Source organism: Salvelinus namaycush, chromosome 33 (assembly GCF_016432855.1).
Source record: "Salvelinus namaycush isolate Seneca chromosome 33, SaNama_1.0, whole genome shotgun sequence".
NCBI lineage: Eukaryota > Metazoa > Chordata > Actinopteri > Salmoniformes > Salmonidae > Salvelinus > Salvelinus namaycush.
Window position 1 is genome coordinate 2,453,948 of NC_052339.1, and position 14,851 is coordinate 2,468,798.

The following is a 14,851-nucleotide window of genomic DNA, read 5'->3' on the forward strand; positions in this document are numbered from 1 at the left end:
GTACCGTTCGTGGAAAAGAGCTGACCATTGCGATTTTATGAAGTGACACATTTGGTCCAGTTTGCATACAGTTGTAAAGTTGAGAAACATGCCCTTTTTTCAAGCAACTTTTCCCTCTCCTGCTGCAGATGTAAAATAGCAGAGAGAGTATTACTCTGGCTGAGAGTGTGAAGTGGATGCATTGTATTCCTGGCCTGTGCTACTTCTCAGTTTACTACAGTAGTAAGTGAAAAATGAAACATCAGGTGAAAAATGCACAGAATAACAACATTAGAGTATCACATGGTATAGAATTAGGGGCTGGTTTCTCAGACAGATTAAGCATAGTCCTAGACTAAAAAGCAGGCTCAATAGAGATTATTCATAGGAAGTGCTTTTCGGTCTAGGACCAGGTTTAACCTGTGTCCAGGAAACTAACAATTTCTGTTAAAAAGGTTAAGGAACAACAATCACCGAAACAAAATATATTGACCATTTTTCATGACCTGAGGGGAAAAGCCGTCTCTTTTCAAGTTGTTGTTGTTTGACATATAAATATAGCATTTGAATTACTTGAATTTCCTCCTAATCAATGACCGGTGATCTTTCCATGTCCTCAATTCAATATAGAAAGGGTCATCCGTGCTCCGGCCTTATAAACACAATAAAGGTAAATGATTACTCTTTACTGTGGTGTCCCAAAATACGGCTTATAATGAAGAGAAATGAGGGAGGTCGAGAGGGAGGCCTGTCATGTGTCATTGACTCCAGAGATGAATCACAAGAGAGGGGCTCTGTGGCCGAGACGTAGTCCCCCGTGATCGATAAACCCCACCGCTCACACACACACACATTTGCGCACGCAAACACACGTGCAAGCGCACACACACAGGCATACATACGCACACGTGCACACACATACACGCACGCACACACACGCTATATCAGCATTAAGTGGTGAGATGAATTGATGACATTTACAGACTTTGTGTATTGATAATCTGCTTGTTTAACTCCCGAGGCCGTGCTCTTTGAGAAGCTGCTAACGTTATCTAAATCTATTGGTTTTGTATTGTGGTCCATTCACAGAAGCATCAACGTTAGTTTCACTCCGCTAATCAAATGAGGCCGAAGATCCCCCACCTGGATGAATAGAAGATGGTGCCTATACTTCCATTTCCTTAATTCCAATGGTGTATCAGCATTTAGAGTGTAGCTATCGAGTGACCCTAACATAACATGCAAATAACACACTTTCTGGTCATATTTTGCACTGACCAGAAATGGGGACTTTTGACTTGGCCTATAAGAGTAATGCAATAACATTGCATTAAAAGAGGATGCTTTTTGCGGTGCAGGTCAGTGCTGCTGTGCAGAGCGGCTGTTTTCCTTGTGGTCACTAATGGGCATCAGAAATTACAGGCAGGAGAATCGTGCCCCGCAGGGGGACTGGCCTCCTCAGTGGAGTGGAGCACTTAGACAGCAGCTTGTGTCTGGGAGCCCACTGGAGGAGGAGGAGGAAGAGGAGGGGGGAACTCAATGTCACGGCCTAGCCTCATAATTTAAGAAACCCTATTCCGTATCCACTGTTAAGTGAGCCTTGGCTTGGCTTCCCAACCCCAAGGCTCCCCTGTGGGCATCTAATGCTTGTCGCCCCCAGTGTGAGTGTAGGTGGATTGGGGAACCAAGTCTCACTACTAGGCTGAGTTGGTTACCTCCTCTCTTCTCCCCAGCTCTCTGCCTGCCCAGTGGGAGAGAAAGGCTGGGGAAGAGGAACAAGCGCCAAAACACAGACGGGAAGTAGTAAATAGGTGAGTATGCCTCTGCAGAGCCACACAGCAACAGAGTGCAGTTGATAAAGGACACCTGCTTGTTACATCTCTAATAAAAAAAAATGTGCAGGAATTGTCCACGGGCTAGAGTGAAAAACGTATTATTCTTTCAGAAAATATAGTAAATATGAATATGCTTTTTTTTTTTTTACTTCTTCAAATGTATTTGGCCCTGAGTCTAAAGATTTCCTTCGGGCCTAATCCTTCTAATTTGAAGTAAATAAAAGCAGTAAGGCTGTCATGCTGTTTCCCTCATCTCCCTCCACCTATGCTGCTGTATAAATATTCATATGAGAAATGTGCCGCTGTCTATTGATGGACAACAGTCTTATTTTCTGCTTCAGTCAACAGTGCACATTTGTATTTCTAAACTGTGGTGGTGGTGCTGAGGTCGTTATGTAAGGCAATTTTCTGCCTTCTTAAGAGCTAGCTCTCCTGTGCATTAATGAGACTCCCTCCCTCCCTCCACCTCCTCCCAACTTGAGCTGCCGAGGAGCCTGACTACCGACAAGGCCCTACTGCTAGCACCAGACAGCAGTGACGGCACAACACATAAGACATCTACCCCCAGCTGCTCATTTACACACTTTTATTTTTAAAGAACACGTTAATAACAAATTAATTGAATCCAGTGCTTTATGGGAAAAATATGCTGCATTTTAATTCAGTAGTAGTTACTGCGATATGACCATATATCCGTGGTGTTTGTATTAGGCCTATGACATCTTTTAATTCACCTCTAACACTGTATTTTTGTTCACCAAAGAACATTCGATTTTCTCACGAAATTTCTGAGCGGTAAAGGACAATTTCATAGACTTTACATGAGTCCTGTTAGATATGATACTATCACACTAAGAGCTATTGGGCATGGGTACATTTAGCATGCTAGGGGCATGTCATCTTAATTTACATTTAATACACTGTGGATTTATCCGGGGATGCATGAGTAAATTAAGCAGGCGTGTACCTGATCTGGAGAATCAATTAATCGATATGCAAGAGCCATTTAAAACACAAAAAAAGAGGAATGAAACACATTGAAGGGTGCTGATTCTAACAGTGGTTGACATAGGCAAAAGTGCACTGCAGCGGGAAGACAGTGACACGGGTGTTTTGAAGGGGCGTCAGCTGGAGACAAAAGCAGTTGAGATGGGCTGGAGACCGACCGAGGGGAAGGAGGGAGGGAGGGAGTGCAAGAGATGGAGAGAGTGCAGACAGCCAGGCCCCTGAAAGCCTGTTGTGGTGGGCAGGGCCTGACCTTGGTGACGATGGGTTTTCACGAGAGGGCTCTAATGAAGCTTGATTGCCAGGGACTACTGAGGGAGCCGAAGTGGAGTCAGGCGAGGAGGGGAGAGAAGAGAGGAGGAGGAAGAAAGAGCGAGAAAAGGATAGGGGAGAGAGAAAGGGCTCAGGTAATTGCAGCACTTGTGGGTCTGATGCCCCGCGGTCCTGTGATGTCGGGGTGCACTGGGGAAGGGAAGGAAGGAGAGAGAGGAAGAGAAAGAGATGTCTGCAGACGTTTTGGTGGTAAATTGTGGAGCGCTGGAACAGGAGGGAGGGAGGGAGGGTTATAGAGAGAGAGAGCAGGGCTCTGGGCAGTAATTACCCCAGCGAGTCTGTGGGATGGAGGGATGGAATAGAGTGGACAGGCCCAGTGTGGAGCTCTGACAGGGACGGAGGAGAGGAAAGCTGAGGACTGCAGGGGGGAGGCCAGGCAGACGGCAGGAAGCTGACAGAGGGATGGAGGATGGAGACAGGACATACTGTAAGCCTTGAAACCACAGAACTAGACACCGCTAGACACTGTGCCAAGGTTAAGGGCTATAAGTGAACACATACACACACACACACAGCATGTGACAGGACAGCACAGACCAATACAAGAGGTACTATAGGACTGGCGAATACATGATACTGTTCATGAGCCTCTGGAAGACGTCGCTCACACAAGAAACAGCAGATAAGGTTCAGGCAGACTGAGTATCGTACCTAACCAACCAGACAGTTTGCGTTAAGAGACATTCTACATTCTTGTTTCTATAGAAGAACAGGAAAGTGGAGAAAGGACATGTGAGAACTCAGAAAAAGAAACAAATCAAACAGAAATGAAAGGAATAGAATGTGAAAAGAAAGAGTGGAAGAGAGTGATAACATATGGTAGAATGTGTGTGTGTGTGCATGCAAACCTGTGTCTCTTGTGTGTGTGTGTGTGTGCCTGTGAGTGTGTTAGCTCCATTGAATGGCGCACAGGGGTCACGAGGGCCCGGGCTCAGCGAATGGAATTAGAGAGAGTTGATGGGCTGGCTTAAGCCTCCCACTGCCACGGATCAGTATGTAGCAGCCTCTCTCTCCCTCCTCTGCCTCTCCCTGCCGGGGCCGATGTAACTCAGTGGACTGGCAAATTACACCAGACCTACAGCTGTAGCCCGACATTATGATTAATTTGATCAGTAATTTCTCCTGTTTTTCATTTTAATCGCCGCGACCATTCTGCTGTGGCAGGTCTTTCAGATCTAATTAAGATCAATTCTGGTGTAACAGACTTGGCGAGTGCCGTCAAATCCCTGAGCTCTGCTGGGCGTGGAGAAAACCCGCACCTCTATTCAATCAACTTCCAGCAAATCCAGCCCGGATCCAGCAATCAGGCCATTAACACACTTAAGCAAATTTCATAATCTCCCTCCCCGTCTATTTGTCATCACTGTGGAGGGAGGCTGAGGCCCCCTCTGTGAGCGCCTGGAACTCAGCATGCTGGAGTGGGGTGGTAGACAGGAGGTAGTAGTGTAGTAGGGCTGGCTGCTGTGGTGGAGACGCACCGAGAAACGGGAGAGTGAACCTCTCGTTGTGCTCAAAGTTAAACTGTGGAGAGTCCGCCAGTAACCTAGGCTGTTAGGCTACTCTACTGAAACAAGAAGGGAGTAACAGTGAAACAGCAGCATCGTTTCTCTTCATCCACTCTAATGTTGACGTTAGAAGCCAGTGGATGTTAGTTTCTCTACATGCAAAGACGAGCTCGGACTGTTGATTCTATTCTAAAAGGTTCAATGTGAGCATCATCTCCCAGTGGGGGACAATTAGGAGAGTAATAGTATCCTAATGACTGTTTGTCTATCTGACACTCCCTCTGGTTCTTAAAACAAATGGTTGAATGGCTGAGTGGTCTTGTGTGTGTGAATAATAGGTGAACAATAAAAGGGCTGTGATCTGTACTATGTGCATCCCAAATGGCACACTATTCCCTATTTAGTGCACAACTTTCGACAAGAGCCCAATAACCTAATGTGAGGACTAATTATGGCTGTATAGATACCCAATACAACACTTTTGTATTTTAGTCCCACATGGCCAAAGCAATAATGCAAAATATATAATGAAAATGTACTCTAAGGCCAATTATGGTTTAGAATTCTCAGAGGAAAGGTTTAATGTAGCATGCATGCACACACACACGCACCCACCCACACACGCACGCACCACCACACACACCCCCACACACACACTCAGGGGGTTACAGATGGGGACTCTCCCCGGATGGAGGCCTCTATGGATTAACCAAATTGATGCTCAGTGACTCTTAACTGAAAATGTAATCATTGACCTGGGTGTTGAGGGTGGAGGGTGCAGATGGATGGAGGGGCCCAAATCATATTGCAGACTTGAGTGTGTCGAGACCTGGGCAGGAGTGCTTTCAGCAGAGAAGGGTTGTGTCCCAATTGGCACCTTATTCCCTGCGTAGTGCACTACGTAGTGCACCCCGGTCAAAAGTGGTGCACTACGTAGGGAATAGGGTGCCATTTGGGACACACACAAGAACTGTCCACGGAGGGACCCTCACCGGGTGGCATAGCAACGCCCTCAGTGACAACCCCAGCACTGAGCCAGAGAGAGATGAAACATTTCACACCTAGCCTGCCTACCTCCCTCTCACATCAGCCGTAATACCATTGGACGAGGCAATATCTTAATGATGGCCTCTTCGGCTCCCCTCCAGGGTGGTCAATTGATCTATATATCTGTCTATCCCCAGTCATTATAATCAGGATCTCAGCTTCTTTATCCAATACAATCCATGCTAAGAACAGGGTGTGATTGTGGGGAAACTGGTGGAAAGATGTCATAATAGCACTAATAAATGAGGATTTCTCATTTTAATAAAGCATTAGAATGTATTGTGAGTATGCCAGGCACAGGCAGGGATTGCTCTCTGTAGCTCTGCTTTCAAAGAAGTTCTATAAAAGCCATGCTTTCTAAGACATTCCTCAAACAGACTAAAATATTCAGAGAGAAAAATGGGGGGCTTTGCTTGACTGTAATGTACTAACATTAGAACACTTATTTACTCCAGAAAATAACATTATTGTTAGGCTTTGGCCCTTATGCTGGGCGTGTCTGAGTGGACCAGTACTGTGTGTTCATCCCAAATAGCACATTATTCCCTATTTAGTATGGTTGGGTGGTATCCAGATTTTCAAATCGTCATACCGCCTTCTCTCATCCCGGGATTTACGGTATTACCGGCTTATTACACAAGGGGGCGGCAACATAAAAAATAAAATAAAAAACAACTTAGCGTCTATTACCAGAATACTAACAACATTTGTACACGTAACAGTGAATTTCCATAGAGGCTGCTAACTAAATATGCTAATGAGCGCAAACCAAAAAATAAATAATTACAAAGACACGCAGTCCAGCTCAAAGTTATACACATATACTGTAGGGAGCTACATATGTCATTTTTGTTACGTTTTGACATTTACAAGCGAATGTGAACGAGAGATATTGTCCAAATGAACAGTACTGGCTTTAGAGCAGCATGTGTCCCCACTCTAGGGCAACGGGCCTGCCTGCTCTGCTCTGAGGAGCAGATGGGCCGAGAAAGGAGAAGAGAAGAAAACGTAAGGAAATCAAAAGATAGCGGTTGCAGCTGTACAGATAACTCATCCAAAGGGCTTTGACTTCTCCAACACGGGGGTCGCGTTGACACAGAATTCTAAAACGCATAAGAAATATCTTGCTGCGTTTTGTAAATGCAGCTCGGCTTCAGACTAATGTTATGCTTCAGTTGCATTTCTCCACTCAGATGAGAATTCACTAACGGGCATTCTATCAGCAGACAGCTCTTTGACTGATGTGGAGCTACTTTTCTCCAGTACTTTTCTAGGTGTAGCCAGCCTACTGTTCTCAAGTAAAATGCTAGAAAAACATGAGGAAATGTAGCTGGCTACATTCTTTCTATGATAAACAGAAATATGACGGCCATGCATAGTTTTTTTCAAAAAAGACCTTGCTTTTTTATTGTAAGCTAATTTAGCCTACAACTGTGGCTGCCAGCCAAATAGCGTTTCACTTCTGTTGTCATCTGATGCAAATGAAGCTACTTTCTGCCGAATGTGTTGCACTAATGTATTTTCTGTGAATGAAAACTATAGCTGCAGGTCCCTGATCACTCTATTGAAGCAACAAAACACGCTTGAGTTTCAATATATATTTACAAACAAACACGTGACTGGCTCAACTGTTCTGGGGAACTACGGTAAGCTTCATAATGGAAAATAATGTGACAAGTGAAATGAAGAACGCAATCTGCTTTATCTTCTAACACGTTGCACAAGTTGACTGCAGGTATTTACTTAAAAAGTAGCTACAAATATTAAAATGTATATGCAAACGTCAAAGAATTAGTTTCAACGGTTTTGACGTTATTGAAAAACCATCCCGTGGCTATTTCCAAATACCCCTTGTACACGGTATACCGCCCAAGCTTACTATATAGTGCACTACTTTTGACCAGAGCCATATGGGCCCAGGCCAGAAGTAGTGCACTATGAAGGGAATAGGGTGCCATTTGGGATACACAGCCTTTGACTAGCCCAATCTACCGTCAGCGCTCAGGGTTCATTGCCATGGCTGGACTGTGGCTACAGTATATGGTTGGCATCTAGGTCTGGGAGGCAGGCAGCAGCTAGCAAGCCTTTGGAGGTCATTAAATGCGGGCGTCTTGTTTTTCCTGCTGAGTCTCACTGGGCCATGACAGGGCCGGAGACGGGTGCAAGGGGGGAAACAAATGGCTGTACTCATCCCGGCCTTAAAGAAGGGTGCAGCGCCACAACCCAATAAGGGCCTGACGCTGATGAATGTGGCTGAGGAGAGGGAGGCGACCCTGGCCAGGCTCCACCAGAAATGAAACCACAGGGATATAAAATAGGTTATTATCGTCAGATGGACAGAAGGGGGCCGAGATTGATGGACAGACAAACTGACTGAAAAGGAGGTCGGATGAGGGAAGGGAAGGGCAGCTAAGCTAAAAAGGACTGATAAATGTTGATGAGAGCTGGGATGGATAACACGATCTATCCGAGATGGATCAGTTGTAAAAGTTATGCATGATGGCTCGAGACTCGGGTTTACTGTGCTTTGAAGAAACATCTCACTGTAGGATGACCTTGTCAATGAGATGCACATTTTATGTTCCCCACACTGACAGCAGAGCTGGCTGCCGGGAGTCAAACACTGGGTCTTGGTTCATATCAAGTATAGAACAGAGTACCTGGACAAACAAGGTCTATTAAGTAGGCATCAGCATTGTGTTCTCAAGGTTGGCCTCTGTCTCTATACAACGCACCCAACAATAGCATATCACCCCTAGTAAGACAATTGAAAAACACATCCATTTGCTGAAGTTTTGTATGAGGGTGTCAAAGGTGCAGCAGCAATAAGCAGTAAGGTCTACGTAAACGACTATTCTTCCAACTTGGATAACAAAGTTATAGATCATTTTGTGACTAAACCATTGGCGTACGCTAACAGGAGGGGGTAAGAGTGAGCTCACCTGCAGTGGCATGGGCGGGGTGACGGGCGAGGGTAGGCTGCGGGCCGGCGATTGGTTTTGCCGGAGGGGCGAAGACTGTGGCGGTTGGCCAGAGCCAGTCATGGAGGTGGTGGAGGAGGAGGCGGAGCCAGGGGAGGGGACCGAGACAGAGGACTGCTGAAGGCTGGGCGGGGTCATGCGACCCCGCGATGACAGCTGGTTGTGGGCGTGGCTGTGGGAGTGTTGATGCTGCTGATGGTGGTGCTGTTGTTGCTGATGGTGGTGCTGTTGTTGCTGATGGTGGTGCTGTTGTATCTGTTGGAGCTGCTGCAGGTGCTGAAGCTGGGAGTTCAGGGATGAGGTAGCTGAAGAAGGAAGAGAAACAGAAGCAGAGGGTCAACCTCCTGATATCATCTCCATTGTTATCGTCATCACCGTCTAAAACTAGGCAGAGACATTCAAAAGCTATTGTAAGACCTTCATGTGCAATCATGAAAACCAGCAGTCAGGTTATCATACTGAAAAAGAATGCTCTCGCCTCAGACATACGATACATGTGGAGATGTGGAACGATGATGTAAATTGGGCAGCGCCACAACAAGGTCCTGTAGTATTTTAACTTTTACAACGGACTTACAGAACCACTTAACTTCAAGTTAGAGGACAAAGCTATATACATTGATTGACATAATTGCTCTCTCTAGAGAGAATCTGTTCAATTTCACGCAATGAATGCCACGATCTTGGGTTTAATTGCAGAAAATCTCCTATGAAGAGCCATTCATCTTGACTGGACATCTTAAGAAATCAATCCATTAACTAATTGGATTCAATAATGGCATGCCATTATCCTCATTCCTAGATTTAAATGTTAATACATTTCATGCACCGTTTCAGTGAAACACACAGAGACGTTTCAGGGAGACAGGCACGCATACTCGAGTTTGACAGGGGAACAGGACTCCCGAATCTCGCGGGATTCTGGCAGGAACGGGAGTAACATTCTAGAGTCAAGTTCGAGACAGGATGGGGCAGGATCAACAGTCTACAGCACAGGTGTCAAACTCATTCCACGGGGGGCCGAGTGTCTGCGGGTTTTCGCTCCTCCCTTGTACTTGATTGATGAATTAACATCACTAATTAGTTAGGAACTCCCCACACCTGGTTGTCTAGGGCTTTATTGAAAGGAAAAACCAAAAACCTGCAGACACTAGGCCCTCCGTGGAATGAGTTTGACACCCCTGGTCTACAGGAACGGGCAGTACAGGAATAGTTATACAATGTTTTTATAACTATTATAAATATATAAATATGTCATGTGTGGAACATTTCATGAAACAACAACTGGGTAGGCTTTATATAGTTTACTTAATAAACATTTGTTTTAAAGGTCATTTCCCCTCTGCCCCTTCTGTCGGCTCACTCCAGTTGCTCAGGGTTCAGATGCCAACCTACATCAGTAGTCTAAATGACGAAGCGTTCAAGGAATTGCAATGTCTTGTTGCAGCCACGGACCCATCGCTAACATTAACATTAGAGCCAAGGAAAGAGCGATGTTTTAGCAACATTTTATGGAGTTGTCTTTGACACGGAAGGCTTGTAAGAAATGCTGCGGTTTAATCAAATAGGCTACCAACCGGAGAACGGGAGAAGCGGCATAGCTGTACTCCTAACAACTTTACTGTCAAGCCCAATTGGTAATGTATTTAACTCAACCCGTATCATCTGAGGTGAAGAGCAAAGTAGAAATAGATTGACTTATGCAGTACTGCCACTCGGTTTCTATTTTGTATGTTCATGTTGTAAATGTTCATACGGGGCTCCCAGGTGGCGCAGCGGTCTAAGGCGCGGCATCCTAGTGCTAGAGGTGTCACTACAGACAACCTGGTTTGAATCCAGGCTGTATCACAACCAGCTGTGATTGGGAGGCGCAATTGGCCCAGCGTCATCTGGGTTTGGCTGGTGTAGGCTGTCTCTGTCCTCATCCTCCAGCCTTAATCGATCTACATTCAGGTCATTTAGAATATCCTCTTATCCAGAGCGATTTAGGCCTACAGTCATTGCATTTAACTAAAATAGTAAAGACAACCACATAGCACAGTCGCATATTACATTACTGAAATTATTTTCAATACTTCCTAAACAAGCACAATAGCCAACATATTTCTGAGTGCAAAAACTAGCATGGGACGGGACAGGAGTGATTTTTATCGGGAAGGGACAGGAAAGTTCCGGGGTTGTAGACTGTTGCGGGATCAGGACAGTACAGGAAAAAATGTACAGGACAAGACGGGAAAGGAATACATTTTCACTCCCATAATATGCAATACAGGACACTGTACATGTACAGTGCATTCAGAAAGTATTCAGACCCCTTCACTTATTCCACATTTTGTTGCGTTACAGCCTTATTCTAAAATGTATTAAATAAAAAATCATCCTCATCAATCTACAAAATACCCCATAATGACAAAGCGAAAACAGGTTTTTAGAATTTTTTGCAAATGTATTAAAAATAAAAAACAGAAATACCTTATTTACATAAGTATTCAGATCCTTTGCTTTGAAATTGAGCTCAAGTGCATCCTGTTTCCATTGATCATCTTTGAGCTGTTTCTACAATAAATTCAATTGATTGGACATGATTTGGAAAGGCACACACCTGTCTATAGAAGGTCCCACAGTTGACAATGCATATCAAAAACTAAGCCATGAGGTCGAATGAATTGTCCATAGAGCTCCGAGAGAGGATTTTGTCGATGTACAGATCTGGCGAAGGGTATCAAAAAAAACTCTGCAGCATTGAAGGTCCGCAAGAACACAGTGGCCTCCATCATTCTTAAATGGAAGAAGTTATGAACCACCAAGACTCTTCCTAGAGCTGGCCACACGGACAAACTGAGCAATCGGGGAGAAGAGCCTTGGTCAGGGAGGTGACCAAGAACCAGATGGTCACCCTGATAGTGAGTTCCTCTGTGGAGATGGGAGAACCTTCCAGAAGGACAACCATCTCTGCAGCACTCCACCAATCAGGCCTTTAGAGTATGTTAGAGTGGCCAGACGGAAGCCACATCTCTGTAAATGGCACATGACAGCCCGCTTGGTGTTTGCCAAAATACACCTGAAGGACTCTCAGACCATGAGGAATAAGATTCTCTGGTCTAATGAAACCAAGATTGAATTCTTTGGCCTGAATGCCAAGCGTCACGTCTGGAGGAAACCAGGCAATACCTGACCAATACCATCCCTTCGGTGAAGCATGGTGGTGGCAGCATCATGCTGTGTGAATGTTTTTCAGAGGCAGGGACTGGGAGACTATTCGGGATCGAGGGAAATGAATGGAGCAAAGTACAGAGAGATCCTTGATGAAAACCTGCTCCAGAGAGCTCAGGACCTCAGAATGGGGCAAAGGTTCACCTTCCAACAGGACAACGACCCTAAGCACACAGCCAAGACAACGCAGGAGTGGCTTTGGGACAAGTCTCTGAATGTCCTTGAGTGGCCCAGCCAGAGCCTGGACTTGAACTCGACCTAACATCTCTGGAGAGACCTGAAAATAGCTGTGCAGCGACGCTCCCCATCCAACCTGACAGAGCTTGTGAGGATCTGCAGAGAAGACTGGGAGAAACTCCCCAAATACAGGTGTGCCAAGCTTGTAGCGTTATACCCAAGAAGACTTGAGGCTGTAATCACTGCCAAAGGTTCTTCAACAATGTACCGAGTAAAGGGTCTGAATACTTGTGTAAATGTGATATTTCAGTTTTCTAAAAATCTGTTTTTGCATTGTCATTATGGGATATTGTGTGTAGATTGGTGAGGGGGAAAAAACAATTTCATCAATTTCAGAATAAGGCTGTAATGTAACAAAATGTGGAAAAAGTCAAGGGGTCTGAATACTTTCCTAGTGCACTGTATTCAGCCCTTCTATAGTACAGTATGTGATGGCACAAATTTGCAACCATTGACTCTGAAATCCCTTGGTTCTTATTGTTTAACAAAGCCCTAAGTGACTGTATAAGTGACTGTATAAGTGACTGTATAAGTGACTGTATTGACCCCAGGCAAACAGCATTTTATCCTTATCACTCAGCAATTAGAATGAAGAGAGTGCAAAACCCAGACGATTTATAATAACAAAACCAAATAAAAAGACATGCATACCAGTTGATTTGACCAATACATCACATTTCTACCTGACCCACTCGTTCTCCAGTAAAAAGAAGGAGAAGACTACGCTCTGAGACATAGAAGGTTTGGCCATTCATTTGACTGTGAATCTACTTGACTTCCTTGGGAAGAGGTACTGGGGGATGTGGTGCACCATACAAAGATCTGATTGATATTCAGAGGGCTACTGTAGGGCTACCTGCAGCCTAAGACTTTGTTTTTGCCAGTTCTGGGACTACGTGTGAGTGTACTACAGTATATTGCCAAAGTACTATTATCTACTTTCTATATGTTATGAATGCTATTTTAAGCCGTATAACATCAATATAACCTTTAGTAACAAGGCTACCGCAATAGTTGTTTTTCAGCCTTAAAAAAACAACGAGAGGTCTCGAGAAATTGAGAGAATAACAACAGATCAATGGCACCAAAAAATGGTGTTGATTGGCGTATTGATAACGCAACAGAGCATTCGTGAATAGAGGGGTAGACAAACTTGTATACGTACTGAATCATTGCACTTCACTAATTATGTTTCATAGTGAGATGAATAAATAAAACATCAGGGCAGACACTTCTTTGATTAGTCTGGTCGCTGCTGGTTCTGGAGAGGTGCATGCGGACATTTGATCAAGACCTCCCCCTTTCCCCCGTTCTAAGTAGCAGACGAGAATGCCAGCGAAGGAAGCTAGTGAGTACGTCTCAAATGGCACCCTATTCCTTATATGATGCACTCCTTTTTACCAGAGCCCTATCGGACCCTGCTCAAAAGTGTTGCACTTTAAAAGGAATAGGTTTCCATTTAGGACGTGGCCATTGTCTCTGGGCCAGTAAACAGCAGCAACACTTTCACATTTCTTCTACCTCCTGACACATTGACACCTCTCCCAAACCCCACCATGAATTATATATCATCTTGGGCTCGCGAAAGCCAAGAGTCCAATTCTCACTTGAAATGTTGGGGCAAGTTGTCTCGCAAAGTATGACAGGACCGGGCGCCTCTCTCGGTCTTCCCTTACAAGTGAACCGCAAGAAAAATGTGGAGTGCGCCAGTTAAAAGATGGAAAATGGGACGAATGAAAGAAAGACCGAACGAACAAACGAAAAGGAGTGCACGACCGAGAGAGAGAAATAGAAAATGTCTGTAAAAAAAACAACAAAAAAAAACGTCGAAACCTAGGGACGATCAAAGAGGATTTGGAGAATTTCCTCCAAGCGCTGACCCGAGGCAGAGGAGGAAAGAGTGGCACGACAAAAGAATATGAAGAAGAAGGAAAACAAATACTGAGGGAATATGGAAGAAGCCCCATGTGGCCTTATTATAAGGGCTGCACCACAGGTAACTATATTCTTTAACAGCTGTGGTTTATAAATTCTATCATCTTGTGAAGAAGACTTTCAAGCCCACTGACCCTTCTCCCCCTTGTAACTGGGCACCCGGTTTTAGGAAGCACATTCTTCTAACTGCGGCTGTCTGATGGCTTTGGCTGAGCACATGATCCAGCAGCCCTGTCTCCGCTAATTGTTTGTGCTCTCCCTCCCTCCTCCTCAAGCAGACAGTGGATGGAGGAAGAGAAAGGGAGGCTCGGTGAAGTTGGAGACAGGCCAAAAGGCTGCTGGGATCCTATGGAGCTCATTATATGCACTACACTTCCCTGGCTGCGTGCTCACCGATCCTAGTACTGTGTTCGAGTGGTCCTCTCACTTATATAGGCACCATGCTTAGTGGTAAAAGAGCGAGGGTCCCGATCTGACTGTTGAACCACCAATCCTCTGTTAATGAGGATAATAAGGAATAAGCCACATCACAGAAAAAGGACATAAATCAACTAAAAACATTAGATGTGCATTTCAGTAACACTTCTGGACCATAAGAGGTCCCAGTAGGTGGGAGATGAAATCCCTCAAACAGCATACAATGATTCTCTGCACCACAGAGGGGTAAGAGTCACGTGACCTGTGTGATTCTAGGACCCAGGATACTGTAGGCTCTTGTCTACTTTGTTTCACCGGGGATGGTGCCACCGTAAAAAAAAAAATCTTACTGTCGTCTTTGACT

The 14,851-nt window shown here is 44.9% G+C and overlaps 1 protein-coding gene across 1 annotated transcript in view; it reads right to left on the minus strand.

Annotated features, from left to right (window-relative positions):
* LOC120027630 (POU domain, class 6, transcription factor 2-like) overlaps positions 1-14,851 on the minus strand; it is a 124,059-nt gene that overhangs the window by 56,577 nt on the left and 52,631 nt on the right. Inside the window, exons 4-7 of the mRNA XM_038972632.1 lie at positions 8,647-8,990; positions 3,484-3,543; positions 3,240-3,281; positions 1,400-1,483 (exon numbers count right to left, since the gene is read on the minus strand). Coding sequence (XP_038828560.1) covers positions 1,400-1,483; positions 3,240-3,281; positions 3,484-3,543; positions 8,647-8,990 — 530 coding nt within the window. The remainder of the gene's footprint in view (positions 1-1,399; positions 1,484-3,239; positions 3,282-3,483; positions 3,544-8,646; positions 8,991-14,851) is intronic.